The sequence below is a fragment of the Acinonyx jubatus genome, chromosome D2 (assembly GCF_027475565.1).
Source record: "Acinonyx jubatus isolate Ajub_Pintada_27869175 chromosome D2, VMU_Ajub_asm_v1.0, whole genome shotgun sequence".
NCBI lineage: Eukaryota > Metazoa > Chordata > Mammalia > Carnivora > Felidae > Acinonyx > Acinonyx jubatus.
Window position 1 is genome coordinate 83337114 of NC_069393.1, and position 27458 is coordinate 83364571.

Sequence of the window (27458 nt, forward strand, 5' to 3'; positions counted from 1 at the left end):
AATAAATTAGAATTACCCTGAGGAATAACCATTTTTCTGCTTACCTCTTCATTAGACTTAACTTATAATGCATTTCTAGTCATTTGTATGTTAACTGGCATTTAGAAGAGTGTATAAAAAGCACGTTAGAGTAAAAAAGAAGCTTTCAAACATTTTGGAACAATCTGAAAAACATAATTACAGACATCTAGATAATAAGAGATGTAATTGGGGAATTCAAACAAGATTTTTAGATATATGTAATTTAACAGGTACAGTTTCATTTCAAACAAGTACTTGCTTTATTCTTTATAATTTTTATGACTATGTTTTTGACAAGTTTTTCTGTTTCCTGAGGTCTTGATTTGTGTAACAACATGTCTTTGTATCAAATAATCAAATATAGTAAGTAAGTGGCGTGTGGGAAATAGGCCATTTTAGGGTGTTGGTGTTCTTTAATAAAGCATCTATTCAAGGATCAGTTAGAAGGTGCCTTTCTTGTGCCTGTACCCTGCTACTTCCTTCATTGATGCTCCTCTGGCTCTGTGTCCCCCTTTGTGTGCCCTGCTACACGGACTCTTCATCTCGAAACCGTTCTCTTTCAGGAGTGTACTCGACTTTCACCCTCTTCCTTTCTGAGCCCACTTAGCGGAAAATAGGTTTTGCTCTTGTGTTCGCACATCCGAGGTGAGGTACAAGCGGAGCCTCCTCTGTACAAGCAGTGACCGTCAGTGCTCGCGAACACCACTGGCTGGTATTTCCATATTTGGAAAGAATTCCCTCGGAAGGCCCTGCTGTCAGTGGCAGCCGGTACTCCCCGTGGGCCCCCTCTGTGCAGTGGAGCTGCGGTGATGTTTGATTAGCCGACCCCACCTTGCTTTCGGGTAATCAGAAAACATGAACGTATAACATTGAAGCTTTCTGTCAGGGAAACCCTGAGAGCCATTTCAGGGTCTGCCCTGGAGCCCCGCTTGATCTCAGCCCAGCCCTTTCACACTTTACACCCTGTCTTTGTGGCTCTCAGCTTTGGCTTCTCCCGGCAGAACTGGGTAGTGTGTTAGGAGCTGGACGTGGTGATAGGGTGTCAGTTGTCAAAGAACTAGATTATTCTTACTCTGTGCTCCTCAGGAGGACAGGAAAGAGAGGGCTCTCGTGTTTTAGGCAGATTTTCAAGACATACTGAGATGTACATCTTTTTAAACAGAATGTTAAATCCTTGAACATGCAGGTTAATTAAGTTATTTGGGAATTCTTGTATCCATTTCAGTTAACAAAGCTTTTAGCAAAGCAAAGGGTATTTGAACCACGGGACAGACTTTTCTTCTGCAGCAAAAGTCATCTAACAGGGTTTTCTTTTTAAATCTGACACAAACATTGTAGGTTGAGAAGTGGGCTTTAGGGTTTTATTGTTACTAGATGAGATGTACCAGTCAGGCTTATTGTTCACGCCTTCTGTCATGAGTAGAAATGACTGCAGACAGAAACGGTGGTTCTGTGACAGCTAAGTGGTTCTTCTACTTTTAAATATTTGTAATTGCGTGCATACGTTTTTCTTAAAAGTGTGTAAATATTTTGTTATTGGAATGAAGCCTTCTCACTGTTTTATCCTTAAGCATAACATTTCCAGTCTGCTCCTTTAACCCTTAAAAACTGAACATTCCCCATCAATCTTTCTAGTCTGCATGTAATTGCCTAAAGCTAAAAGAAAGCTTTTCCTCAGCCAGTTACAGTAGAAATGAGTTAATATATTGGCAACAGAATAACCATCAGCAATCAGCCGTTAGCTGTTTACTAATGAACTCCCAGATGAGCGAAAAAAATTTCAGAATCAGTGTTTTACTTCAGGCTGTACATGAACTTAACACTTCAGTTGTAGGGAAAGCAACTTATATGCCGTACAAATACCAGTGCTTCATCTCAGTAAACTGTAGATTTGAAAAGTGTTTGGAGCTCAGTAGTACATCTCCGTTTTCGTAGTAAGAGTGCTTTTGGAGGACACCAGGTGAAGCCTGTTCTTGCAATTAATCACACTGAATTTTATGATTTGATTTTATTTAAAAATACTTGCTGATGCTGTGAAATCCTATAGGAATTTTGCACCTGAAGAACAGGTCATTTTCCAGTGAATTATGACTGTTTGAAAAGAAGGATGGTGTGTGAAAAGAGTAAAGTGGTACAAAGTATTGAAAAACAATTGGGAAGAATTAGCTTATGGAAAGAAAAATATCCTCTTTTCAGACAAGACGAATAGTTTTATAAAAGACTGGTATTCACACTCTTATTCTTCAGTACTAATGTCATAATAAGAAAATGATGTCAAAAAAGTACAGGACAGAAATGTGTCACAAAAGTATAATAAAATCACGGAACAAAGATTGTCAGTCACTATGGTGCGGTAAAAAAAAAAAAAAAAAAAAAAAAAAAAGAATCACATTACATACTTTGGGGAATGTAAATAGTTTTCAAAAGGAGACTGTCAGGTAACAGCACCAGATGAGAAAGACGCTGTCAGCCTGTTGACAGTTCCTATGTAACAACACCAAAGACAGCTTTGAAACTCAGTGTATCCAGTGTCCACTAACAGAACACATTCCTCCTCGACCTAGATAATTTATTCTGTTAAAGATCATATGGGCTGAGAGCTCCTGAAATGGACACTCAGGAAGTACTTCCAGAGCAACAGAAACCAAACGGCTGGGATTCAGTATGCTCACGGAGTGGTTAAAAATGACTGTTGTGATTTTTTTTTCCCCCATCCAGTGTTCATTCTCACAGACTCACAGACCGCAGGGCTGGGAGGGACCGTGGAGGCATCCGAATCCGTCCCCTGATCGATGGGGGTGTGCGGGAAGGTGGGGTGGCCATCCAGGGCTCAACTGTTTGTCTCGTTGGTGGGTGGGGCAGGTTCTGGGGCTTTCTGACCAGCCTTATTTCTCCTACAACAAAATCATGCCTAATACTGAAGAGGAACATTGATAAAGAGAGACCTTTTAAAAGATTCACAAATGTGTTAAACTCTAAGCCCCACTTGAACACGTGGTTTACTTCAAGGTCAGATAAGGGGCTGTTGGAATTTGTTTTCTCTTTCCATGCTGTATAGCCATGCTAATTAAATCACGGGTGAGATTGAGGCCGACATCTTTGTTCAGTAGCTAATGTGTGCTGTGAATTAATTTAAAATCATGTGTAAGAGAGAAGCTAAGTTCTTTATTTTCTTTTTCTTATGCAGGTTTCAGCAAGCAGATGGTGGAAATCCTTCACAAACACAATATTCAGTTTAGCAGTTTTGACATCTTCTCAGATGAAGAAGTTCGTCAGGGCCTCAAAACCTACTCCAACTGGCCTACCTATCCCCAGCTCTATGTGTCTGGGGAGCTCATAGGAGGACTTGATATAATCAAGGTTAGAACTGAGAAGTCTGCACCTTGTAAAGAATTTTCATGTAGAGCACACTTTTGTAAGCGCTGTAATAAATGTAAAGTAGGAATTTCTTAAGAATCTCTACATTTACGAATATGAATCTGGAGCATATGCAAAGTATTTCTGATGAGATGGTTGATTGATATTCCGTGTCAGGGTACGACCAAGGAGAGTTGCCTTGTAGTGAACGTTTCTTAAACTTACACATGTGTTTATTTCAGGAGCTGGAAGCATCGGACGAACTAGATACAATTTGCCCCAAAGCTCCCAAATTAGAAGAAAGGTAAGTGTTTAAAAGTGTCAAATAGTCTACCATTTATTACTTTAAAAATATTTCCTAATTCTTGGTTTTTGCATTGCTCTTTCCATATAGAAACGGGGGATTTGTTTTCGTGTGCCGAGGTCATAAGAGTGTTGTCTGCAGTCAGACTAGTCATGCGAACTTGGGAAGGTCTCATTTGCACTGGAGAAATTTTTGTGCCAATTTAATGAGCACGTGGAGGATATTCTTCGTTTTTATAGAACGAAATGTCATTGTCTCGGTGGAATGACTAAGTTTTACTTACTTCTCTGCATCTCGGAGCCAGGCTCCAGCGGTCCCGGTGTTCAGCCTTCAGTAACAGCCCCTCCTCTCAGCATCATCCGGACGCGGGCTGTGAAGAGTGCCCAGTGTGAGGAGCGAGGGCTGCGCGTGTGGTACCCGCGTAAACACTTTGGGGGCCTCACGCTGCCTTTCTAACCATGATAACTTAAAATTCAAGGAGATTTGGAGCTGTAAAAATTGGTCTTTGTTGTATGAAGGATCTCAATCAGCTTTTAAAGATCTTATCTTATGGAAATTTTGGACTTTGGCCTGTCGGGAGACTTACAGGGATTTTTATTGTGATAAATTTGAATTAATGTAGAGGTTTAAAGAAGAATTTATTTTGAAATACATCCGTGGATCAGCCGTTCGTAGTTGGGGCTTGAGTCTGTAAGGCGAAGCCTCCTCTTGTAGTTTTCTTGCCATTCAGCATTTTGAGATAAAAGTGTTTAATAGTAAGCACCTCATTTATCTGTCCTTGATTAATAAACAGTGTCCCATGTGTGTCAAACTCTCCTTTAAGTGCCACACTTTCTCAAATGATTTAGACCCTTTGCTGCCTTTTTGGTAGGACAGTGAGTCTCCTAGTGCCTTTGTTGACTCTGGGTCCCCAGATGTGTTCTTTGCTGAATAACCTGGGTGGCTCACGAAGGCCAAGTGGCCTCAGAAACCTGCTGTGCTTTGTATGCGCTAGTATCTGCCTTCATTCTGTCTTGCTGCTGTTTATGTCCTCGTCTTCATCAGACCTTCTGTCTCGTTTCCTAATGTGCTGTGTCTATATTTCCTGTGGCCTCAGACTAGATAGCTGGAGTCCCATAGAGATTGCTGTAGAGATACACTTGTGTTTTGAGTAATCTCTTGAAGTGCTCCTGGCAAGCACAGGGCCAGAGCCTGAGTTCCTGGCTCTGGCGACGTCTCTGTGAGTCGGACGGAAGCGCTTGTTTTGGTTTCCTGGGCCCAGATAGTCGGGTCGCTGCAGGTGACTGACGGCGATCAGCACCATATTCTTTATTTCTGAGTTTTTCTGAGAATCGGCCCATCGTACTCTACCGGAAGTGTACGTGACGAAGCCCTGAGCATGATTTGGGTGTTTCGTTTGTGATCACTTTGTTCTCTGAGGAGGTGTTGAGCTGTGAGTGACCCAGAGCACCGGTGGGAGGAGCATCCGGTGACGTGACCACCACAGGTAGTCCTGACGCTGACTGTCCTGGGATTTGTGACCGACCCTTAGGCGGCACGCAGACGGCTGCCGCTCCTGACAGCAAGTGGGGGATGGCCTTTGGAAGATCGTACAAAGTGTGAAACGCAAAGTTAAGACAGGGGCGTTTGATGTGAGCAGCTGGCGTTCCGGCACTTAGCACCTCCCGTTCCCTCTGTGACCTTGTGAACATCGGGGAGTGTGGGGCCGTGTGCCGCCTCGTGGCGGAGAAGGGAGCCCACAAGATGTAGTTCTGGAAATTGTGGGTGGGCTCAGTGTACAGGCCCCTTCCTGAACAATTCCTTACTGAATTGGCTATTATTATTTTTTTAGTGCTGTGAGTTGATGGGCTTGAATTGCAACTCGAAGGAACATTCGTTGCCTTAAAAGCCATATTGTGTTTTATGGTGGCTCGGGGAGAGAATGAAATAAAGGAAAATGTCAATGCATTTGCTTGTTTAATACCACTCAAAGCTGTGAACTATCATCCTGCTATCCCTCAAATATGCATGTTACTCCTGAAGCGGAGCAAAAGTGGTGTTTAATAATTGAGCTGAGCCATTTTATATCAATTTTCTCTCTTCAGGCTCAAAGTACTGACAAATAAAGCTTCTGTGATGCTCTTTATGAAAGGAAACAAACAGGTAAAGAACTCAAAAATGGTTTTATTTGTAATTTCTTTTGATGCTAACATCTGCAACTAGGGGACGCTTAAATCTTTTCTCCTGGCTGTGGCTAATGAAGCTAAAGTGGCATCAGGAAGTTATCCAGGCCTTAATTGGTGCTTATGGAGATCAAACAAAGTAATCCACATCTTGCCTGACTTCATAACATCAACATCTCAGCGGGGTGCGTTTCTCTTTGCTGCCAAACTTGGTCAACACTGTTCACCCTCTCCTGGTTCTGTTAGTTGCTGTCCCGTCCCGACTTGAGTCCCTGGGCTCGTGTAGTGAGCAGTTTGGTTCACACGCGTCCCGGGCACGGGGAGCCTTGTCGCTGCCGGGGGCACCGGTTTGATGACTGAGTGAAAGTTTGGCAGTTCTTACTTGTAATGGGGTGGTTCCTGGAGCTTGTTGGATAAAGGAGCATACTGGTTGTGCATCGTTTTGAGGACCAAGTTAGATAAGAGCACTCCCACCGGCAGCTTGAGCAAAGCTGAGTATCATTTGTATGTGGACTAGAACGGAGATCTCCAGAAACCAGGCTGTGTTCCCTTCCTTTATTCTCAGCCAGTGACAGAGGTAGGCAGGTGGGACAGAGTCTGGCTCGTGGCCCAGGGGAAGAGGTGAAAGCCCTGGGAGGCGAGGCTGGTGGAACGGAGGGACGGCAGTCCGTCTCTTCTGTCGTCCCGGGCTGCTTGCTTCACCTCCCAGGGCCTCACGGCCCCTTGCGTGAGTGTTCAGTGTGCTTCCCGGAGAACGAGGTTGTGATAGCGAGTGTGAAAGTTAACATAACTAATACAGTAAAACCAGCTAGTTACCATAAGTCGTCGACGTAACTGTTGCAGTGTAAGCAGTAACCGGGAAAATGGTGATACATGTCTCAGCATGCTGAGGTCACAGATCAGGACCTAGCTTCTTTGACCGGCTCACTAATTTTATTAAAACAAAATAGAGGAAGTTAATAATTCCCAGTAGTGATAAAGTCATCTTTTTATATCTTCTTGGTGATTGTTTAAAGCAGGTTTTTATTCTCAAAGAGTTTGTTTCTGGAGGTCAGCAAGTATTCATACATCTTGGGAGCAGAGTTCCTTGCGCTGCTGAGAAATGCATGTGGTGCCGAGTCTTCCCTCCAGGATCGCTAGGATTTGGGACCTGGCGGCCTCACAGAACCGTGTAGCCCTTCCATAACCTCAGAGAAGCCTGGCACTCTGTGACCCTGTAACGTAAAGATACGTTTTAAAAACCGGGGAGTAAAAGTCCAGTTGGGAACAGGCAGGTGATGATCCCGCTCAGTGCAGAAAGGTTAGGTGAGGCGAGGTCATCTGAGAGCGAGTGGAGAAGGAACTCGAGTCTTGGTAGAGCGGCAAGGTTCCCCTCTGAGGACCGTGTCACCACAAAGACTGTCAGGTTCCAGGACACGGGTCATCCCCGGTGGGTAGAGCCTGAAGGAAGTCTGTGGGCTGAGAGTCCAGGGTGATGTCCGGATGGGTCAGGACTTGAAAGGGGGGTGGGATGGGGATTGGTGGCCTCCTGAAATCCCAGCTGACCCACTGCTCTGTGATGCCAGAGGCACTGGGAGGCTCGTCACTAGAGTGCGCTGTGCCCACTGTGTCCCAGGGACAGAGCGTCCACAGGACCAGGCCAGGGGGCTGAGTAGGAAATGTAATCCATCTTTACCTGTGTGTGTGTTTTTGTTTCCCCCTTCTAAATTTAGGAAGCAAAATGTGGATTCAGCAAACAGATTCTGGAGATACTAAATAGTACCGGGTAGGTAAATCTTGTTTTCAAATGGTGTGTTAAAGAAACTTCAGTTATCCGTAGTGCCACTGATGCCTTTCGGTTGTTGTGGCTCTATCTGTATATGTTTATCTATTTGTTTTTGCTGTGGTGCTTTGTGAATGCTTTAACTTAGACCACAAGAGGATTTTTTGGACAGTATCAACTGATTGGTAACATAAAGGAGCTTCTTAGGCAATTACTGGAATAACTATTTGTCTGCTTTCCCAGAGGAAAGTTAATAACTGAGTTCTTGAACACGCACAAAGATATTTTAGGGAAATGTAGTAGAGGTTTTTAATTTCCTTAAAAACTATTCTAGTTTTCAACATTTTATCAAATGCATAGGGCCCATGTACAGGTCATTCTGTGCATCTCAGAAGCAGGGTAAATTGAAGGCTGTGTTCATGCTTTTGATCTGCTCAGTGGTAATGCTGCCAGGTAAGAAGATTGCAGTTGATTTTTTTCTGATTAAAAACAAACCACTTGTTGGGAGATACTTCGCCCATATTCGGTAGAGTTTATCAAATGTATTTGCTTATTATTATTATTATTTTACTTATTTCACAACACTTTCTTTTTAATGTTCTTACTGTGCTAGCCATAGCTTGCTTTATTTAGTTTTTAAGTTAATTTTTTAGCCATAGCTTTAAAGAGATTAACCATTTCTTTGAAGTCGTGGGGAAGGTAATCTTTTGAAATATTTAGACATGCGTGGGCATGGTTGAAAGTAGTCAGTTGAGTAGCACAGGTTAAATACAACTCTGGGGACATGAAAAGCAAAGATTGATTTCTTCAAGTGATGGTGACATTTTACAGAGGAGAGTCTAAAGAGTCTTTTGTCATATGGTCTCTAGCCAGACCTTCCTCACTCTGCCCGAGGACAGAGCAGAGGCTGGCTTGCTTTTGGTCATCGGTTTTTATGGCCCCGTTCTCTGTCTTCTGTCACAGCTCCCCGGTGTGACACGCTCAGGCCACCTGTCTCTAGTGACAGCGTGTCCCCTCAGGGCGTACCTCCACGAGGCCATGAGGCCAGCGCACAGGAGCATCGGGCCGTCTCAGCTCGTATGTTCGGTGGAGAGTCGCCCAATACCTGTCTAATCCTGTTTGGATTTGCAAGTACCTGCTCCCCAGAACAGAGGGGCTTCTTTGGAGACAAAGCGCTCCCAGCTGCAGACTTGCTGACGCAGTCGGCTCTGCGGTGAGCGGGGCCGTGGGGACCTTTGCCACTCTTCACCTTGAACAGACTGTCCTCTTGCTGAGAGCTGTCAGTTTGTGGAGAAAGCTCTGGCTTTTTATTCCTTCCCCTCCGTTCTTACACTCCTCTTCGCCTTCTCTGCCCAAAGACACACGCCTCGAGGGGCCGTGTACCGAGCATACACGGAGGTCTGGAGGTACTCTGTGCACAGAACTTTCAGGAGACGCATTGGCTGTCGTGACTGCACGCACGCCTGCACGTGCGTGGGCCCGGTGCCTCTCAGCTCCCTTGTGGACCTGTAACTCGCGCTTATCGTACTGTTCAGACTAGGAGGTCTGCCTCCTTTAGTTCAACCTGAAGGGAAACTTACACTGGGTCTTTTTTTTTTTTTTTTTTAATCTTCTCTTGCTTTCAGACAGTCCTGTTGGTACTTGGTGCTGATTTATCCTGTCATCTTGTCTTTTTGACTGTTTTCTGCACCATGAACAGTTTTCTTGGGAACTTGTTTACTGAGTGAGATTTCCCTGTGAAGGTGGTTTTGGTTTTATGGAACCCGAAATTTATCTTTTATGTGTGGCGTTTTCTTTGGCCGGTTTGTGGGACTGCACGTATCTCTGCAGTCTCCCTGCAGGAATTCAGTCCTACATTCATACTGATTCCTTGACCACCAAACGGTGAAGTCCTGAGTAGATATGGCTGGATTTCCATGCAGTGATTTTTCATTCATTATAACAAGTAGAGTTCATTGTACAGCATGAATCCACACCACTCTCACTGGTTTGTGCGTATGGAAAACAGCATGTGTGTTCTGAAATAAGTTCGCTTTCACGTGGGAAGGCACACCTCCGTAAGGTGGCGTCTGTTGGCGGCGTCGTCGTCCTGGGCGGTGAGCGTCCGGCCCAGCCCTGGTGTCCGCGAGTGGTCACAGACGTCAGAGCTGCTCCCCGCTCCCCGAGCAGCTTCCAGGACATCAGACGCGGCGGCTCCGGGGATGAGGTCTGGGAACGGAGTGTTAAGGACAGACTCGTGTAAACTTGGGGTACAGGTCTAACCTGGGGTTGGCACACGGCCACACCCACTCCTGTCTGCCCTGTGTGGTTGCTTCTGTGTGATGCAGAGACTAGCCTCCAGGGCCTGCGTGTTTATGGCCTTGCCCTTTCAGAAAAAGTGTGCTGACCCCTGTCTAATCCAGTATTGTCTAGAGAAAAGTCCAGATGAATTTGTACCTACCTGACAGATTGAGAGAAGTAAAGTCATTTCCATTTTTTATAGTGAATGTCATTAGCAACGAAACAATTTACTTTTCCTGACTGTTTTTTAAAACACCAAGTAGGCTTTATAATTTTTGTTTAATACAGCTATTTCCTGTTAAAATGTTCTCTCCTTTTTGTAGTGTTGAATATGAGACATTTGACATATTGGAGGATGAAGAAGTAAGTTCTGTGTTTTATGTTTCTCATCCTTTGCCTTTAGTTTTACTCATTAGGGTCTAATAGTAAGGTTTCAGAGTTTCTCTTGTTTCCGTAGGTTCGGCAGGGGTTAAAAACTTTCTCGAATTGGCCCACGTATCCTCAGCTGTATGTGAAAGGGGAACTTGTTGGAGGTCTGGATATTGTTAAGGTAAGGTCGGAGTTCATTTGGCATCCTAAAGATGGGAAATGTTGGCATGTTTGAAAATTACAGTTTCATATTGAACAGAAACTTCGGAGCTTCCCTGACTCCTTTGCTTCCTGGCCTCCTGTCCAGTCACTTCTGGCTCACTTTTGATTACCATTTCTTTTAAAAGGTTTTTTTATTTTTATTTTTTTATTTACTTTTACTTTTTACATGTGTGTTTTTGAGAGAGAAAGCACGAGTGGGGGAGGGGCAGAGAGAGGGGGATAGAGAATCCCAGCAGGCTCCATGCTGTCAGCACAGAGCCCCATGCAGGGCTCCAAGTCATGAACCACGAGATCATGACCCGAGCTTAAGTCGGACACTCAACTGACTGAGCCACCCAGGCACTCACCCCGTGTTACCATTTCTGTGTCCCTAGTACCTTGTCCTCCCACTGTCCCTGTTGGATCAGGCTGTGCTCACCCATCCCCTGAGCCAGCCAAATCATCCCCCTGCTGTGGGGCCTTCTGCCTCCCCAGGTCTTCTGCACAACCTCCTTCCTCTCCCGAAGAGCTTCCGGCCAAGGCCAGAACTGTAACTTGGCCGTCCAGGATGCTCTGATGATGGCCAAGCTCGAAATGTGATTTTTACTCCCACGCTACTAAATCTGATGGAGCTGTCTTCCATGTTTTTAGCCTTTCTTTCCTCGTCCCCCCTCTGCTTTGGATATCTTGTGTTCCATAGTTACATGTGTTCTGTGCCCTTCAGGACCCTTGTTGTCTATGAATCGTGTATAGATTCTTGAAGCCAGAAACATTTCGCTCCTGTTCCTGAAGTTTTTCTGTCCTTTTATATTTACGTTGTATTGTGTTTTTGTGTTATTTTGCCTTACATGCACTGGGGTGATGGAGGGAAGAGCGCCGGGCCACGGGCAGGAGGCCTGACACACAGTGCTGCCTGGTCCTGTCAGCTGTGTGACAGACCTGAGGCCCCTGACCCCGGCTTCCTAACAGAACTGTGCGAGGCTGCTGTGGGCCTTTCCCATGTCCAGCTTGGCCTCAGACGCTAGGAGATCGGTTAGCTCTGTCAGATCGTAAGCATGTTTAGAAACAATACCTTTTCTTATACACCCTTGACATCTTTGACCATTAATTTACTTGTTTAGCTTGCTTTAAGGAAACCCTCCGCGAATGCTCAGTGGGCAGGACTTTTCTTGGGGCGCTTACACCTGATAGCGCCTGTGTGTGCCACGCGCTGTTTCTTAGCCTGGGCCCGCAGGGACGCCGCAGTGCTAACCCCCCGGCAGCAGGACTGCTCCTAGTTAGGTTTTAAAATAAGTTTTAACTCCTACTTTGGTCTTGTTGGGAGGACTCGAGCCCAGCGCTGAGTGACATCAGCTCTGTGGGCCTGGACGTGTGGTGAACACGGGGCAGGGATGCCGTCTGCTGTGGTTTCACCCACACCAGTCTTGTCTGCTGCGGAGTGCTGTTTGACATGGCGCTTCTGAAGGCAGCGAGTGAGGCATTTTTACTAGTAAAGTGTCTCATTCCTGGAGGAGAAGAACAGGCTTAACATAGTAGCTCTTGAATAGCCCTGAAGCAACAAAAATAGATCTGCATTTGTTATGTTATATATGTGTTTTATTTTTTTTTAGACACAGTCTTCAAACCCAAATACTCCTGAGCCTGTTCTTGTCTGAATGTTTTATAGCCTGTACCTTAGCCATTGCTAACTCTTGGGAAGATAACAATCGATCAATCTCATTTAATTCTAAAGCCGAGCTGTGCGGGCAACTTCGTTTTAGGTATAAAACAGGATGTTACAGGACTCTTGATGTTCACCTGCTAAAAAGACACATCTGGACATTTGTGATATTGCTAACATTTTCTCCCGAGAAGATAACTGGGAACAGTTCTTAGGTTGCCATTTTAGTCCGTTTCCCACACAGCACGGTTCTTCCGTCTTTAGTTCAGCGGAAACATCATAGTTGCCAGGTGGGTTAATTCTGGCTGGCCTTTAAGAGCACTGAGTGCTTTTTGCTGTTGAATGGTTAGATAAAGAACTTACCCGGTAATTCAATGACTCAGTCAATCTAGTGTCTTGAGAAAAATAGCAACTAATTAGTACATATTCAGTGAGGTCATGTTATCACTACTGCAGAATGTTTGTTTACAGAGGGAATATTTAGATAAGGTCGGCGCACATTAGTGGTGATGATGATGGCGATCCCCGTGTGCCAGGCAGGCTGCCTTAGTGCTTAGGCCGTCCTCACAGCATCCTGAGTTCCTTGTCCTCAGTCGTCAGATGAGGGGACACGGATGAGAAGTTAGGTAATCTGCATGTGATGTCACAACTCGTGAGTCCTTGAGTCCAGATTCCACCTGCAGGCTTCTGGGCCTCTCCATGAGCAGCATGGCCTCCTGCCCTCCAGATCATGTGCTCAGAAAAGTCCTGCCTGGTCCTTTAGTGCAGTACGATGTGTGCTTGTTAATGAGTTAATGTTGGAAGATCCCAGAACATCACTGAGAGTTGTCTGAGTTTATATGACAGAATCACACCTGATGGGGTTTAACCAGAGATGAAGTCACATGGAATTTGGAATTTTGTGTGTGTGTGTGTGTGTGTGTGTGTGTGTGTGTGTGTTTTAAGTAGGCACCATGCCCAACGTGGGGCTTGAATTTACCATCCTGAGATTGAGAGTCGCATGCTCTACCGACTGAGCCAGCGAGGTGCCCTGATTTTCGTGGTTTTATTGATGGATGTTCATGCTGCTTAGTAATAACCCGCAAATTTACATCAGATTAAATGTTTGTCTTAAACTAGAAAATCTCATTCATCATTTATTGTCACATTTTAAATTTGATGGCTGTGTTCCAGATTTTAAATCTGCAAGATAGCACACAATATTTCTGGATTTGTAGGTCTTTTTAGTGGTTTTTGGCCTCTACACGTACACTTTTACGCTCGTGGTACTGCGGCCTTTCCAGGCTGGGTTGAAACAGTGAAGCCTGTGTACCCCTCGTGGGGCTATGGGTGTTTTGCTCTAATTGCTGTGTTTGTTAATGCTGATCACTCTGTTGGCTTTGGAATGCCTTTTAAAACCTCAGTTCTGTAATCTGATAGTGTTTATGGCATAATAGTTAGTTTCAGCGTGTTGGTGAGCTAGTTTTAATCCAGTGAGGTGTTTCTTCTGGTCTCTGATAACGGATGCAACCTGTGATTGTTCTTCACACGTTTCCATTTTTCATCTGTCCGCATACATGTTGTTTTTGCTTTCTGTTTTCGTCATTAGGAACTGAGAGACAACGGTGAGCTGCTACCAGTGCTGAAAGGAGAGAACTAGAGGCTTGTACGCGCAGCGCCCGACTGTTGCGGGAACCACTTGGTCACAACTCCGTGCTCAGAGGTGGGCGAGGGGCAGAGACTGCGCCTCGCCCCGTTACGCTCTGTGTATTTCACAAGCTTGTGCTAAATACATGTATGTGTTGTTTTGTTTTTTCCACCAAACAATGCAATAAACATCTTCAAAATCCACTTAAAAATACTTGTGTGAAGAAGGTGTGTTTTTACGATGATGTTAAACATGTAGTAATTAGCCTGCTTTAAATTTCTTTTTCGAAATACACGGGCACCTTGTCGCAGTTCAGAAACGGCCGGTTTCAGGAAATTCAGAACGGTGAAGCTGTCTGAAATCCACACTGATACTTAGAACAGCTCATAGACCAAACCAGTGGCTCCCCTCAATGGCCAAAGATCTCTTTACAGCTTGGAAAAATTCAACCGAAAATTTTCCTCTGACAGCATCCCTGTGTGAGGCGCTGGTGAGATCGCACAGGCCGTGTAGGGCTCTGCAGACGTGGAGACTCGTTTCAGACAGCGCCGGCGGTGTGTTAGCCGGCGGCGGGCCAGAGGAAAGTGATTTCTCGTGAGCGCGTTGCCCTCACGTGCTCCAGGACAAGGAGAAGAACGGGGTGGGCCGGGGGATGACAGTCGTCAGTGTGTGTTAAGCACCACAGCTTATTTTAGTCATTATGCTGAAAGCATTGATTTAGCCCTTAAATAGGCTGAGAACATCCTGAGGTCCATGAAAATTTCAACAGTTTTGATCCTGACTCTCACATATTTAAAAAATAGTTGCTCTGTTAGGCCTTTGTTGGGCGTGCCTCAAACAGGTGGCTGAATTCACCTCCTGGGTTTGTAGATTGTGTTTGGTGCCCATGGCGCATGTTTTCTTCATTAGATTTTCCCAGCTTGTTGGTCTGGGTGGTTGAGGCTCCACAGAAGTGTCTGGTGATCATAAGGAAAGGGTGCAAAGGTCAGCAGTTTACATGAGAAAGCAGAGGAAGTGCACGAAGATCTAGTGAAGTTATTAGCCTTTCACCAGGACACGAGCACCCGGCTGTTTCCTTGCTCTCTCTGTGTAGAGGAGAGATCTGATGTCTGTTGTATGTCACAAAGGGCAAGTCTGCACAAAATCCTAAAGGTGGTCACGGCCCTCCTGCCGGAGGAGGACACCTGTTGTAGTGGGTTTCCTTGCCAGTGTGTGTAATTAGATGGGGCTCCTTTGGGCATTGGTGCATGAACTTCTTTTTTCTTTTTAAAACAGAAATCCTTGCATAAGCGAAACCTTTACAACACAGATGGAAATGGAATTCTAACTGAAACTCTATGAAGCTTCAGGGATGCCGTGAACCACGGAGGAGTGCATAATTTTCTCATATCCGGTGTCCCGACACTGAAAGCCTTGCGTACTGCTTTTGTGATTTTTTGCTCTGTCTGCAAAGTGCCACCTGTCAGCAAGCCACCTTTTAACTTCCCCTCATCCCAAGTGAGAATATCTATCTTTGTGGTCGCAGATTGGATAAGCTAGTTTTTTTCCTAATGCACATTTAACTAAAATGCGTAAATTTTAACGAATGCCCACCTGCCAATTTGGGAACCACTGATCTGGCCAAGGTGGCTGCTCGGGTAATGTGACATGCTCATGCATCACAGGGTGACCTCCTCCTCCTGTGGGTGACTCTTGCGTGATGCAAAACTCTGATGGCGTCACCCGTGATTGAACATCATAGTTTGAGTCAGGGTGAGTGTTCAGAGTTTTTGGGGGACATGTCGCTTTGTTAAATTCTGCCAGTTGTGGGCGCCATTGGCTCCAGGGATGGTGGAGGGGCGGTGGCGCATATTTCTGTTTTATAGGTGTTTCCAGCTAGACATTGGGAAGATCAGGGATCTCGTTCATACAAAGCGATTTAGTTGTTCCTAACCTGACTTTATTAGGTATGTTTTAGGAGCAAGGCAAGCGATTCTTGGGCCCACCTGATCTTGGGAGCTCCATAGGCAGTCCCAGATCCAGCTTTCTAATCAAAATGAGCCTACCCTCGTAGGAGCGTTTTGTCAAAATTGAAATCCTCTCTGGTCCACAAATCCTAGAGAAGGTTGTGCCCAGTGCTCGAGAGACCATTCAGCTCACAGGGTTAGGTGACCGCGTCATTGGGAGGCTGCCCTGTCCAAGCCGTGGTGGGAGCTTGTGGTGGGGGGCGGGGCTCACCTGGGTGCTGTCAGAGGGTTTTAGTGAGTCCCGGATGTTTTGGAGGAGCAGGGGCAGGGCTGAGCTGCTCTGTGCGCCGCCCAGCTCTGCCTGTTAGGCTGCCTCCCTGTGCTTGTGCTTCTCTGTAGAATGGAGCTCATCGTGGGGCCCTGAGGGGCTGGGGAGGGCGGTTAAATCCCCAAGGGTAGCCGGCACTGCTAGAGGCTCACGAGGGGTGGCTGCCATTGGGACTTGGCCTGTTCACCCCCACCCTCAGGGCCGTCCTTCCCGAAAGGCCTCCTCGAGGAAGGGCTGGTAACTCCTCCTGACTTGCGTGTCCAGGCAGGAGGTAACTTCCTTTCCAGGGAAGGGTTCTTAGAGAGTTAGCATCCACCTGGAGAGAGGAGCCTGCAGGAATGGATCCCCCTCCCACTTTTTAAGCTCTGATTTTGTTTCATAACCAAAAATAGAAAAAATAAAAAGCCAACGAGAGGAGTTGGGAATTCTGTGCAGGGAGGAACTCTGTAAAGTCAAAACTTGCTCAAGAGTGCAGCTGCGGCCTCGGAGCTGGGAGTCCCGTTCAGGATTCGGTGACTCCCCAAGGCTGGGGCCCACTGCCACCACCAGGCTCCCCCGTGAAGGTGGGGGGATCACGGTGCCTTTATGTGTGTGGGGAGGGGCGCGGGCCGCTCCACCTGGAGCTGCCCGCTCCTAGGTGCACCAGGTGACTCAAGTCCAAGGATTGACCTGCAGGAGGCCCGGTAGGTAGGTGTGTTGAAAGTTGCTGTAATAATGTCGATGTCCCTCGTGAAGATAACAGGATGGAGGGTTGGCTTTGCCCATGCGGCAGTTTATTAGACGTTTTTGTGTCACGTTGTGGGACAGCTGAGGCTTGTGGAACCACGCTTTTCCTGGCCTCTGTCAGGAACCCCAGGCCGTGTCCATCTTAACAGGTGGTTGACTTGCTCAAGAAGGACGAAGACAATGATTTTCCATGTTCAGTCGACAAGAATCTTACTGAGTTTCAAATTGAGATGGATTTTTTATTTATTGTATTTACTGAGATTGATTTTTAAAAACAGCATGTTTTGGGGCGCCTGGGTGGTCAAGTCAGTTGAATGTCCAACTTCGGCTCAGGTCATGATCTCGCATTTCGTGGGTTCGAGCCCCATGTCGGGCTCTGCTGACAGCTCGGACCCTGAAGCCTGCTTCGGATTCTGTGTCTCCCCTTCTCTCTGCCCACCCCCGCCCCCCCAGCTCATGCTCTGTCTCAATAATAAATAAACGTTAAAAAATTTTTAAATACAAATAGCATGTTTTTATAAATAGAAAATCTCATTTTAGCAAAACTACATTGTAGTCACGAAAAGTTTAATTGCTCAGTAAAATAACTGCAATACATTTCAAGTGCCTGACTTCGGTCACCATCCCTTTGTGTCCCTGGAAGGAATCGTACAGACGTGTCCTGTGGTCAGAGAAGTTAAAAGCTTCAGATTAAAATAGGAAATATTATTTCTGATTTAGTTTTTAATTAAAATCCATTTTCTTGGGGCACCTGGGTGGCTCAGTCGGTTAGGCATCCGACTTCGGCTCAGGTCATGATCTCGCGGTCTGTGAGTTCAAGCCCCACGTCGGGCTCTGTGCTGACTGCTCAGAGCCTGGAGCCTGTTTCAGATTCTGTGTCTCCCTCTCTCTCTGACCCTCCCCCATTCATGCTCTGTCTCTCTCTGTCTCAAAAATAAATAAACGTTAAAAAAAATTTTTTTTTAAATCCATTTTCTTAAAATGGACAGTTGGTTCTTGTTTTTCCTAAATAAAAGTAATTTGGTTCTTTGTAGATAAATTCATTTTTTTTAATGTGTTTCAAGTGTTGGGTTCTAGGAATGGGTAGAAGTTGAAATAACTTACTGACGCCTCATAAACTGAAATGCATAGTTCCAAGCAAGACAAGGTTTCATAATTGGTCTCCCGACTCTGGTTTCAGAGTCTTGGCTTTTTTCTCCCATATAGCTTTGTCTGTTACCTATAGACGTTCACATTTGATAGACGGGAGTTCAGCTGGCCTCGGGGACAGTCAGGGACCCGGGGAGGGGGGTGATAAGGCTCGCCTGTGTGCTGGGCGTGTATCGGGGCTCACCATGTGCCGGCTCATCTAGGGCCGCAGCAGCCTTTGTGGAAGGACTCCTGGTGTGTTAAGTCACTGCTGGTTTCCAGGGCCAGGAGCTAGGATTTGAAGCAGGACCCTTGACCTCAGCTCCCCCGTGCTGTGCTTTGAGCAGGCCACGTGCGTGTAGGGCCTGCGCCCAGGGCCAGCCGTGGAGTTCCCAGGGCCCGGTGCAAAATGCCATTGTGGGCCCCTTGTTCAAAAAGCAGGAAAAAAGGGCCCTTACAGGTGCTAAGGCCTAAAGCTGCTTTCTTGCACATTCTCTACCTGTCATGGTTTTTAAAATTTGCAATTTAATGTTCTAAGTGAAGTTAACAATGATTAGCACAAATCCATTTTTCTTTATGTCATGCAGTGATGCTTTTAAATGCAAAAGTAGGAGCATTTGGCTTGTATGTGGAATACCTGACCCTAGTTTGGTTTTTTCACTGCTTCTGCCTGCGTATTTTGTTACCAGGACATCGCAAATGTGCACAGCGCCAGACTTCACTTCTCGCTCACTTCTCGACTGGTGCACATTCTCTCAACGTTCACCTTCAGTGCATGGTGAGTGAGGAGGACTGGGTGCTCTCTCTTTCCTTCTGTCAGGTTCCCTGTAGGTGACTGGCTAGCACAGGGGGTGACAGAGTCAGAAGGGATAAGCATCAGTCATTTGTCTCTTAGACCGCTGTTGCCTTCGAAATTCCTGTGCACAAAACAAGTTGTGGTTTGAACAGAAAGCATGGTTGCTTGGGGCTGTGTGCTCCCTGCTCCTTGATCATATGTGTAACATGCTCACCTGTACCGGCCTGGAGTCCCACTGACTTCCCACGCATCGGGGGCCGCTGGGATTCCATGCTCACAGGGCATCAGGAATGCTGTGTGTGGACTGGAGCCGGTGGACCTCTGCATTACACGTGTCTCCTCACGTGCTTGCTCCCTTATCCCATTACACTTCCAGAACACTAGCACAAAGGTAAGATGATAAGGAATTCCAAGTGCCAGAGCATGAAACTAGCGTGGGCCCTTCTGAGGGCAGGCCTGTGGGACTGACTGTAAGGCCCATGAAGCTGGGCCTGCTTCAGAGGGTGTGGTCTGAGGAGTGACGGGTGGAGGTCAAGCCCTGGCCCCAGTGTTCTTTCCTAGAGATTCTGTCAAAGAGCCATGTAGTGAGTGTAACCACTACCTGCTAAGGAACCTTCTCTCTGAACTTGATCAGAACAGTTCACTAGATGGTGCCTGGGTGGCTCAGTCGTTTAAGCAACCAACTCCTGATTGAAACTCAGGTCATGATCTCGTGGTTGGTGAGTTTGAGCCCCAAGTCGGACTCTGTTGGAACAGAGCCTGCTCGGGAATCTCTCTCTCATTCTTTCTCTCTCTCTGCCCCTCCCCTATTCATGCTCTCTCTTTCAAATATAAATAAACTGTTTTCTAGAGAAATGTACACTTAACCCCAAATGCGATTGCACTGTCCCCTGAATCCTCTGTGTGTGTGAATTCCTGTGTTAATGATTTAGTGTAATAACAGCTATCACTTATCTGGTGTTAACCTGGAGTCAGGTACTGCCCTAAATAATGGACGCATTAAAACACTGAATTCTACATTGTCCACCCCATCTTAACAGATGGGGAAACTGACGTTAAACGAACTGAACTGGTCCAGGTCGCACAATTCCAAGTAGACCTGGGATACGGCCCTTGGTCATGTGGGTCCAGGGTTCAGCCTACTGCTGGCAGAGTCCCTGAACAGGCTCGTTCGATCCCCCTTGATCGAGGGAGGCCGGAGGACCCTGGGCCGCAAGCGGTGCTAATGCGCCGCGCTGGTATAGGAGGTCAGGGCAACGACCAGCGTCCCCTGCTTTCATCAGGAGGGAAAAACTGATCATCGCAGGAGCCGCCCTCTGTGGAAGGCCAGGTGCTGCTGGTCGCACGGCGGGTACTATTGAGAAGCTGCTAAGGACCCAGCATGGTGTGTCACCGGCACTCTCTTTGCCTTGGGGAAACAGGTTCAGAAATATGCCCGAGCCGAGCCGCTAACCAGAGAGTGGTCGGGCCAAGGTTCAACACAGCGAGGGGTCTTCCTCAGCAGGTGCTGCGCTCGGGCTGGCGTGGGGGGCGGGGCTCGCAGAGGGTAAGTCCTGGCCCACGGCTGTACCAGCGTGTGTGGTCGGAGGGAGCCCCTCTGCTCAGGGCAAGCCCCCTCCCGCCTCGGTCTGGGTCGCGGGGCCCCAGAGGGGCGACTTGGTGCCCTGGGGTAGCCTGGGGAGCAGGCCGCCGCTCCGGGAGCTAACCTCCACTCCAGTGTGCCAACAGCGAAGTTCTAAATCAAGTGAACGAAACGTTACAATGTGTGCTGTCCTCTTATCTTGACAAATACAGCCCGCTAATTACCTGGAGGAGTACACTTGAATTTAGAGTAATCTGCTGGGAGGGCTCTCCTGGGTCCGCCCCCGCCCTTCCCGCCTTCAGTTTTCCTCCTCGCCTCGAGGGCCTGGCGCACAGGTGCGGCGCCCCAGCCCGACCGCCCAGGTCTGTGCGCAGGCTCCGGGTCCGCGCGGGGAGGGAGTGCGCAGGCTCCGGCGGCCCCCATCCCCCTTCCGTGGAGTCTCGGTCCCCGCGCGCCAACTTTCTTGAAGGGCCGGCTCCGGGCACGCCCCACTTCTGGAGGGGAGGGTTCCAGTGCGAGCGCCTCCTGAGAGGTAAGTCCCAGTGCGTCCCCCTCCACGGGTCGGTGCCGGTGCACCTTTCACCCAAGGGGTCGGTGTCGGTGCGCCCCCCTCCCGAGGGGTGGGTGACGGTGGCCCCCTTCCCGAGGGGCTGAGGGGCTCGGGCGCGTCTGCGCAGGGCCCGCGGGCTCCTCGAAGGAAAGCGCGCTGCCGCGCGTGCCTGGAAGCAGATGCCAGGGTCGGAGCGGGTCGCGGGCCCTGCCCGTCTGGGTCCCTTTCCCCTGCATGCCGCGGTCGCGGCGTCTCCAGGGGAGCCCCTCTGGCCTTCACCTCCAGGGCGGGTGACTGCGGGCAGTGACGCTAAGCTCTCCAGCCCGCGCGGCCTGGTAGAGGCTCGGAGTGACCTCGGAGGGACCGGGCCGCGAACTGCCACGTCCGGAAAGAATCACACCAGAACGTCTCAAGCCTCAGTCCCTGCAAGTGCAAAACGGCCCCGGCCGGTGCTTCGACTCTCTGGCCGCTGCCGGATCCTAGGGGGTTGCGCCAGGTCGGCCCCCCGAGGGGCCTCCACGCCGGCCGGGGATCTCGGGCGGGCGGAGGCGGCGCATGTCCACGCGGGAGCGCTGCGCACCGCGTTTCGGATCGACCCGCGTCGCCTGCAGGGAGGCTGCCGGGCGCCAGGGGGCGCGCGAGGACCGAGGAGCGCTCAGGATCCGGCCTGCGGAGCCCGGAGCGCGTGCGCTCAGTGCCGACGGCGCACCTGCGGGACGGCGGTCCCATGCCTCTCTTGCTTCCCGGGAGCGCGCCGCGAGCACCTGCGCGGAGGTCACCCGAGTGACTCACGTCGTCCGGTCCGCGAGTTCCAAGCGTTGGGGCCTCGTCTTCCGACCCGGGGTGTTCACGGTGCCGTCGCCGCGGCCGCCGCCTGCAGCCGGGCCCCGGGAGGCTTCGGGTGCGGGCCGCAGGGGACCCCGCAGGGATGGCGCGGTGAGCGGTCCTCGCCGAAAGCTGGCGCCTCCGGACCTGGCCGCGGCGGGGGGCGGCCTCCAGCAGACGGCTCCGCGGGGAGGGCCCGGCCCCCGCGCTCCTGCCGCGCGCGCAGAGGTGGCTGCGCAGTGCCGGGGCTCAGTGCCCGGCGGCCTCCGGGCTGTGTGGTCAGCTCCGCGCGTGGGACTTCTTGTTATTGGGCCACAGTAAACCCTCAGTGCCCCGTTAAAGAGGGGAGACGGTCGGTGGGGGGGGGGGCTGCCAGACAGTGGGAACCACGTGAGTTTAGATTTTTTTAATTAGTGTTTATTTTCTAGACTAGTTTTAGATTACAGAAACATTAAGTCCGTGGTCCTGAGGGTGCCCATATACCCCCCACCCCGTGTCCCCAATTATGAGCATCTTATCTTAGTATGCTTCATTTCTTATAATTAACAAGCCAATATGGATACGCTATTGTTAGCTAAAGTCCAGACTTTTTCAGATTCCCTTAGTTTCTACCTGATGTCTTTTGTTCCTGTCTCAGGATCGCAGAGAACACTTGGTTGTCATGTTTTCTTAGGCGCCTGTGTGACGGGTGCCTCAGACTGCCCTTGTTTTTGATAACCTTGGCCTCGGACGAGTCGTGCTTGGGTACTTTGGAAGATGTCACTCTTTTGGGATCTGAAGTTTTTGCCACAATTAAATTGGGGCAGTGGGTTTGGGGAGGAGGTCTGCAAAGGTAAAGTAACCTTCTCATCACACTGTGGTGAGGGGCCATATTGTCAACATGACTTTCCATTGCTGACCTTCACCTTGATCTGGCTGAGGTCACGCTTGTCTCCACTGTCCGGATACTATTTTTTGCCCCTGTCCATACCGACTGTCTTTGGAAGGAAGTCACCACACTCAGCCCATGTGTAAGGGACCTCTTCAGGGGGAATATCTAATACACCACCAGGAATTCTTTTACATGGAAGTTTTGGGAGATTTTTCTCTTCTTTCCATTTGTTTGTCCAGTCAGTTGTGTCCTATCAGTATGGACTCACAAGTATTTATTTTATGCTTAAAAGGTAGGTCAGAGTAGGGCTTTAAGGTTGGGTAAGTCTGGAGGTGTATACATAGCTTTTGTTATATGGGTCCCTATTGTTGTCTGTGTTTGGAGTATTTCAAACGAAGTGAAAAAAAAAATAGGGTCAGGGCCATCATTGAGGGCCTGAACCAAGCAGGTGGACTGTCAGTGTCCCCATGGCACCCGATGATGGGGAGGGCTAAGCCTGGATGGGTGGCTGCTCTGGCTGTTCTCTGCCCCTTCTCTCTGCCCTAACTCCCTTCTAGGGTCACGTCCAGGGCTCCTGGGGCACAGGCCCAGCTCCCAGTGGCATCCGAAACCTGCCATATTCAGGTCAGGGCTCTTGCTCAGCTGACACAGACTGCGGGCAGGCCTCAGATGGGCTGGACCAGGGCCCTGTCCTCCCAGATGGCTTCCCTGGGGCACACGCACACTGCCTTTTACTGGACTGCAGTATTGTTGCCGTGGAGGAAAATGTGACTTTGAAAGTGCTGGGCTGGAGGGCATCTGTGGGCGCCCTGTTTCCCACAGGGATCTTCAGACAGAGTCACCATTTGTGCCCTAAATGGAACTCCTATCCCTGATTTTGGGCCACACCCCCAGCCAGAGGGAGGTGTGTCTGTGGGGGCCTGCTTGGACTGCATCCAGCCTGGGCTGATGGATGTGGGCTCATTATCTTGTCTGTCTTGGGGGATGGTATTAGCTTGGCAGTTAATAAAGGATTTTAATTAAAGAGGGAGGAATCATTTTGGCAAAGTAGCTTCATTCCCAAACTCAGATGACCTATCAAAGTTATAAGTTTGGTTCATTTCCATTCGAGGCTCTGCTGTTTAGCAGGGAGTTTGGTGTGGAGCCTGGGGGAGATGCTGGGCACCCTGGGGTGGGGGGGAGCCTGCTTCCCCCTCTCTTCTCTGCTGTGGAAGCCCGGCAGCCCTCCCGATCCTTGCGTCTTCAGTCTGTCCCCTCTGGCCACCCCCAGGACCCCCAGCAGGTGTACATGTGCCCTCTGGCTCTCTCTGTGTCTCTGCCTTGCAGGGTTTGGCTCTTGCAGGGGCTGCCTGGGGTCTGCAGGCCATTTGGGCTGTTGCAGCCTGTTCTGCGAGTGCTGGCCGGTGGGACCTTGACAAAACTTGAAATAATTGTAGGTTCACATGCAACTGTAAGAAACAACACAGAGAAATCCCAGTACCGTCACCCGGCTCCCCATAAGGGGCGTCATGCAGTGTGCTAACAGCACATTGGTACCAATATGATGCACCGGCCGTGATCAGATTTCACCAGTTCCGTGTTACCTGATTATCACAGCAGATCTCTGGTTTCCAGGGTCAGGTGATGATCCAGGGCACTGCCACCCTGTGCAGCCTGGCGATTTGGTAAGACTCCTTTCTGTGCGTGCTCAGCGTTAATTGTTTTCATGTAAATAGGACGTTTATTCTCACTCTCTGCACCAACTTTGGCCACAGTAGCAGCACTGTCCCTTCTTCGCCTCTGGTCCTGTCCGGGCCTCCCTGTGTCTGCCACCATCTGGGGTTTGGGTGGGGGGGGGGGGGTCTCATACACACGGGATATGTGGGCTTGGCTGGGGGCTGGCTGGCCTCTCCACCCAAACACCCCTCCCCCCCCCCCCCCCCGCCCCGCCAGCCTAGGCTTGTTCTCACCATGTCACAGTGTCCAGGAGAGGGTGTGGGCGTGTGCAGTGCCTCTGGGGCCCAGGCGAGAGCTGGAAGCCTGTCCTTTGCTCTGCGGCTGCAACCAGCCCCAGTTCAGGGCCAGAGAGAGACTCTGCCTCTTCCGGGGGCTGCAGAGGGGCACTGAGAGGGGCCGGGTTGCAGGGAGGGAGAGCTGGGGCTCTCCTGTCCTGGTGCAGCTAAGCTGCGGGGGCAGAGACTGGTGCAGGTGTCCTGGTCAGTCTGGGAAGAGAGGCTGGCATGTGCTTGTGAGTGAGTGCCTGTGTGCTTGCTTGTATGTGTGTGCGTGCACACGCACGTGCTCGGGAGGTACAAGCCCGTCTCCAGCGTGTCTTGTTTGTGTTCCTGTCAAAACCCCGGATGGTTTGTGGAAGGCCAGAGTCTGAGTCCAGATGGGGGCTAGGGCAGGAGCTCCGGCAGCGTGTGGTCCCATCTGCTGTCCAGGACGGACCCTGAGATGCTTGTGTGTGACCTTGCAGAGTGTTGCCAGGAGCACGTGTTAGTTCAGTCCCTGCTTCGGTGAGGCTGTTCTCCATGACAGGGTCCTGTGAAAGACCCGTGGGCACAGCAGGTCGCAGTGGGGCACCCAGCCTCCCACTCGTCGGAACGGCCACGGTCAGTGACTCACCGGCTGCAGCCACCCCACTGGAGGCTCCAGACTGAGGGAGGCCTGCGGGGCATATGGGCCGTGCCCTCCTGACCAGGGTGCCCCTCTCCAGCTGTAGGGGTCCCATGGGCCCCGGAGAGGAGGGAAGTTCCCCAGCTTCCCACAGTCCCTTTCTGCTCCAAATCCTCTCTGTCGGCTGGACTCAGATTCCATGGACCTTTCTTCTCCAGGTGCGAAGTGGTGTGAACCGAGAGATAAAAACTGGGGACTGATTTCTTTTAGTGCTCAAGGCTGAGCCCCTCAGCGCAGATTAGTCTGTAGGGAGAGGGCGAGCGATGCCCCCAGGTTCTCCACAAACGCCGATGACCCACCTAACTGTTGTGTGTTGTTGTGCTGAATGGACGCCGTGGAGAAGCAGCGTGTGACAAAGGTACCAGCTGCTGGCACAGCCCTCTGGGCCCTGGGGTGGAGGGACATGCATGTCTCTCAAGCACCAGAGTCAACATGGTGACGGAGGCAAGCCGCTCAGTGACAGTTTTTTCAGGGAACATGTTTGGCTGCCTGTGCAAACACGCGAATAATTGATTTCAAATACAGATCAGAGTAGAAATTGTGAAAAAGACACCAAAGGTTTGGCTAATAGAAATTAGTGTTTTCTCAGAGCCCTGGGATCTATCTGAGGAACTTGTCCTGTTTTCTCCTCAAGCTGGAGGTGGGGAAGGGGATCCCACCTGGAGGTTTCACGGCGCAGCAGGCTGCGTTGTAACAACAACCCTCCTCAATGTTGGTGAGGTGACTTTCCAGCAAAGGTCCTGCGGCTCTCAGTGTGGTCTGCGCTGCAGAACATCAAGAGAGCACTTTGGGCATGATTTTAAAGTACATTGTGCACGACAGACATAGACTCAGTCGGGGGACTGAGTGGAGGCACCTGTTCCTGGCAGGGCCACACCCCCTGGCACTCTTCGTAAATGGAAATAGAGAAATCTGGTTGCTCCTAAAAACCGCCTCTAACTTGTACTCGTTATTTCTGGAAGCCCAGATGATGAGGCACCCCTGCCTCAGGACCAGCTTCCAGGCGGGGTCCTGGCTCGTGGTCTGACTGGGTGGCCCTGGCCTCCCCTGCCCAGCTCCGGAGGCTTTGTCCAGAGCAATGGTGGCTTCATTCTTGAAGCTTGCTTTAAAATGCACTGCTTTTTAGTGTAGACTTTGCTTAGAAATGAGTATAAAAGTCACATGCGTGGTCTGGAAGGATTTACAAGGGGGTGGCTGGAAGGTGGAAATCAGTGACAGTTTGCTTTAATCAGATTTAGTTGCTTTGTGCCTAGAGGGAAGTCAGATTTCCAAGTACGGCTGGCCTATCTGAGATGTTAATCCTCTGCCCTCCCCTGGCGGCTCCCTCCCCCTGTTCCAGCAGGTGTCTGTGCTCCAGGCCGCCTCCAGGGGAATCCTGTCTACTTCTGGCTTGGCTCCCTGGGCTCCCCGCCTGCCTGCAGGAGGGTGGATGGCTGGGGGAAGAAGGAGCATGGTTTGGGGGACAGGGGGCAGTGGGTGAGGAAGGCAGACAGGGAAAGGGAGAGATGATGACTACTCCCCAGGTGGGTCCTGCTTGCGGGGGGTTGTCTCCCCGGGTGATGGTGGGTCTGCAGGGGGGGACAGCCCTGGGGGATAGGGGGATGCCAGATAGCCGGTGCCGCTGGACCCTGGACATGAGGCTCCCCTGGGGTAGGATGGGGATGCCCTCAGTGGGGCTGCGACCCTGCCCCCCACCATGCCCCCGTGTTTGGGCGTCATGCCACAGGGAGGCCCCAGGAGCAACAGATGAAGCATGTTCCTGTGATCCAGAGAAAAGGCAGGAAGTGTTGTTTCTGGAATGTGTGCTCTGGGAGACTTGTCTGCACCCCACGCCCGTCTGCGAATGTGGACTTGCACAGGTTCGTCCTTGCCTGTGCCACCCTGGTGGTGGCCTGCCTCAGTTTGCTCATCTGTAAGTGGGGCTGGCAGGAGGCGTGTGGTGGAGGCCCCACGTCCCAGGGGCCCGGTCTCAGGGTGGCCGTGTGCCAGCAGTGAGTCAGGGGCGCAGAAGGGGAGGTGAGATCTGGAGGGAAGGAGGTGCCCGGCTGGGAAGGACAATGAGGTGGATGGGGGTTGGGGCAGCGTGGGGGTGGTCCCAGGCAGAGGCAGCAGCAGCATGGCGCGTGGGGGATTCTGGGATCTGGGATGGAGGGGGGCAGGTCCCCAAGAGCTGCCGTCAGAGGGTGCTGTTGGGTGGGAGTAAGAACTGGCGAGGGTTGGGGGTTGGGGGTCCTTGCGAGGGAGTGAGGGAGCCAGGGGCCTCGGCTGCTGGGCAGCAGGTGCCAGCGGGATGAGGCCAGCCTTG

The 27458-nt window shown here is 49.9% G+C and overlaps 2 protein-coding genes across 3 annotated transcripts in view; both read left to right on the forward strand.

Moving 5' to 3' along the window:
* GLRX3 (glutaredoxin 3) overlaps nt 1–13954 on the forward strand; it is a 31806-nt gene extending 17852 nt beyond the window's left edge. Inside the window, exons 5-11 of one of the 2 annotated variants that reach the window (XR_003421372.2) lie at nt 3209–3381; nt 3621–3682; nt 5767–5824; nt 7557–7609; nt 10210–10249; nt 10324–10436; nt 13705–13954. Coding sequence is in view for 1 of the 2 variants with exons in the window: in XM_027063418.2 (XP_026919219.1) it covers nt 3209–3381; nt 3621–3682; nt 5767–5824; nt 7557–7609; nt 10210–10249; nt 10344–10436; nt 13705–13755 (530 nt within the window). In the remaining variant the exon portion in view is untranslated. The remainder of the gene's footprint in view (nt 1–3208; nt 3382–3620; nt 3683–5766; nt 5825–7556; nt 7610–10209; nt 10250–10323; nt 10437–13704) is intronic. The other variant, XM_027063418.2, reaches the window with a different exon arrangement.
* A 141-nt stretch (nt 13955–14095) lies between these two features.
* LOC128312558 (spidroin-2-like) lies at nt 14096–27212 on the forward strand. Its single transcript, XM_053206856.1, has 2 exons — nt 14096–18649; nt 18948–27212. Exon 2 carries the CDS (start codon nt 20979–20981, stop codon nt 22032–22034), a length of 1056 nt encoding a protein of 351 aa, XP_053062831.1. The 5' UTR covers nt 14096–18649; nt 18948–20978; the 3' UTR covers nt 22035–27212.
* Nucleotides 27213–27458: the final 246 nt, after the last annotated feature.

Excerpts from the sequence above, each read along its gene's own strand:
- LOC128312558 (XM_053206856.1), top strand. The coding sequence starts at position 20,979 with ATGCCAGGGTCGGAGCGGGTCGCGGGCCCTGCCCGTCTGGGTCCCTTT.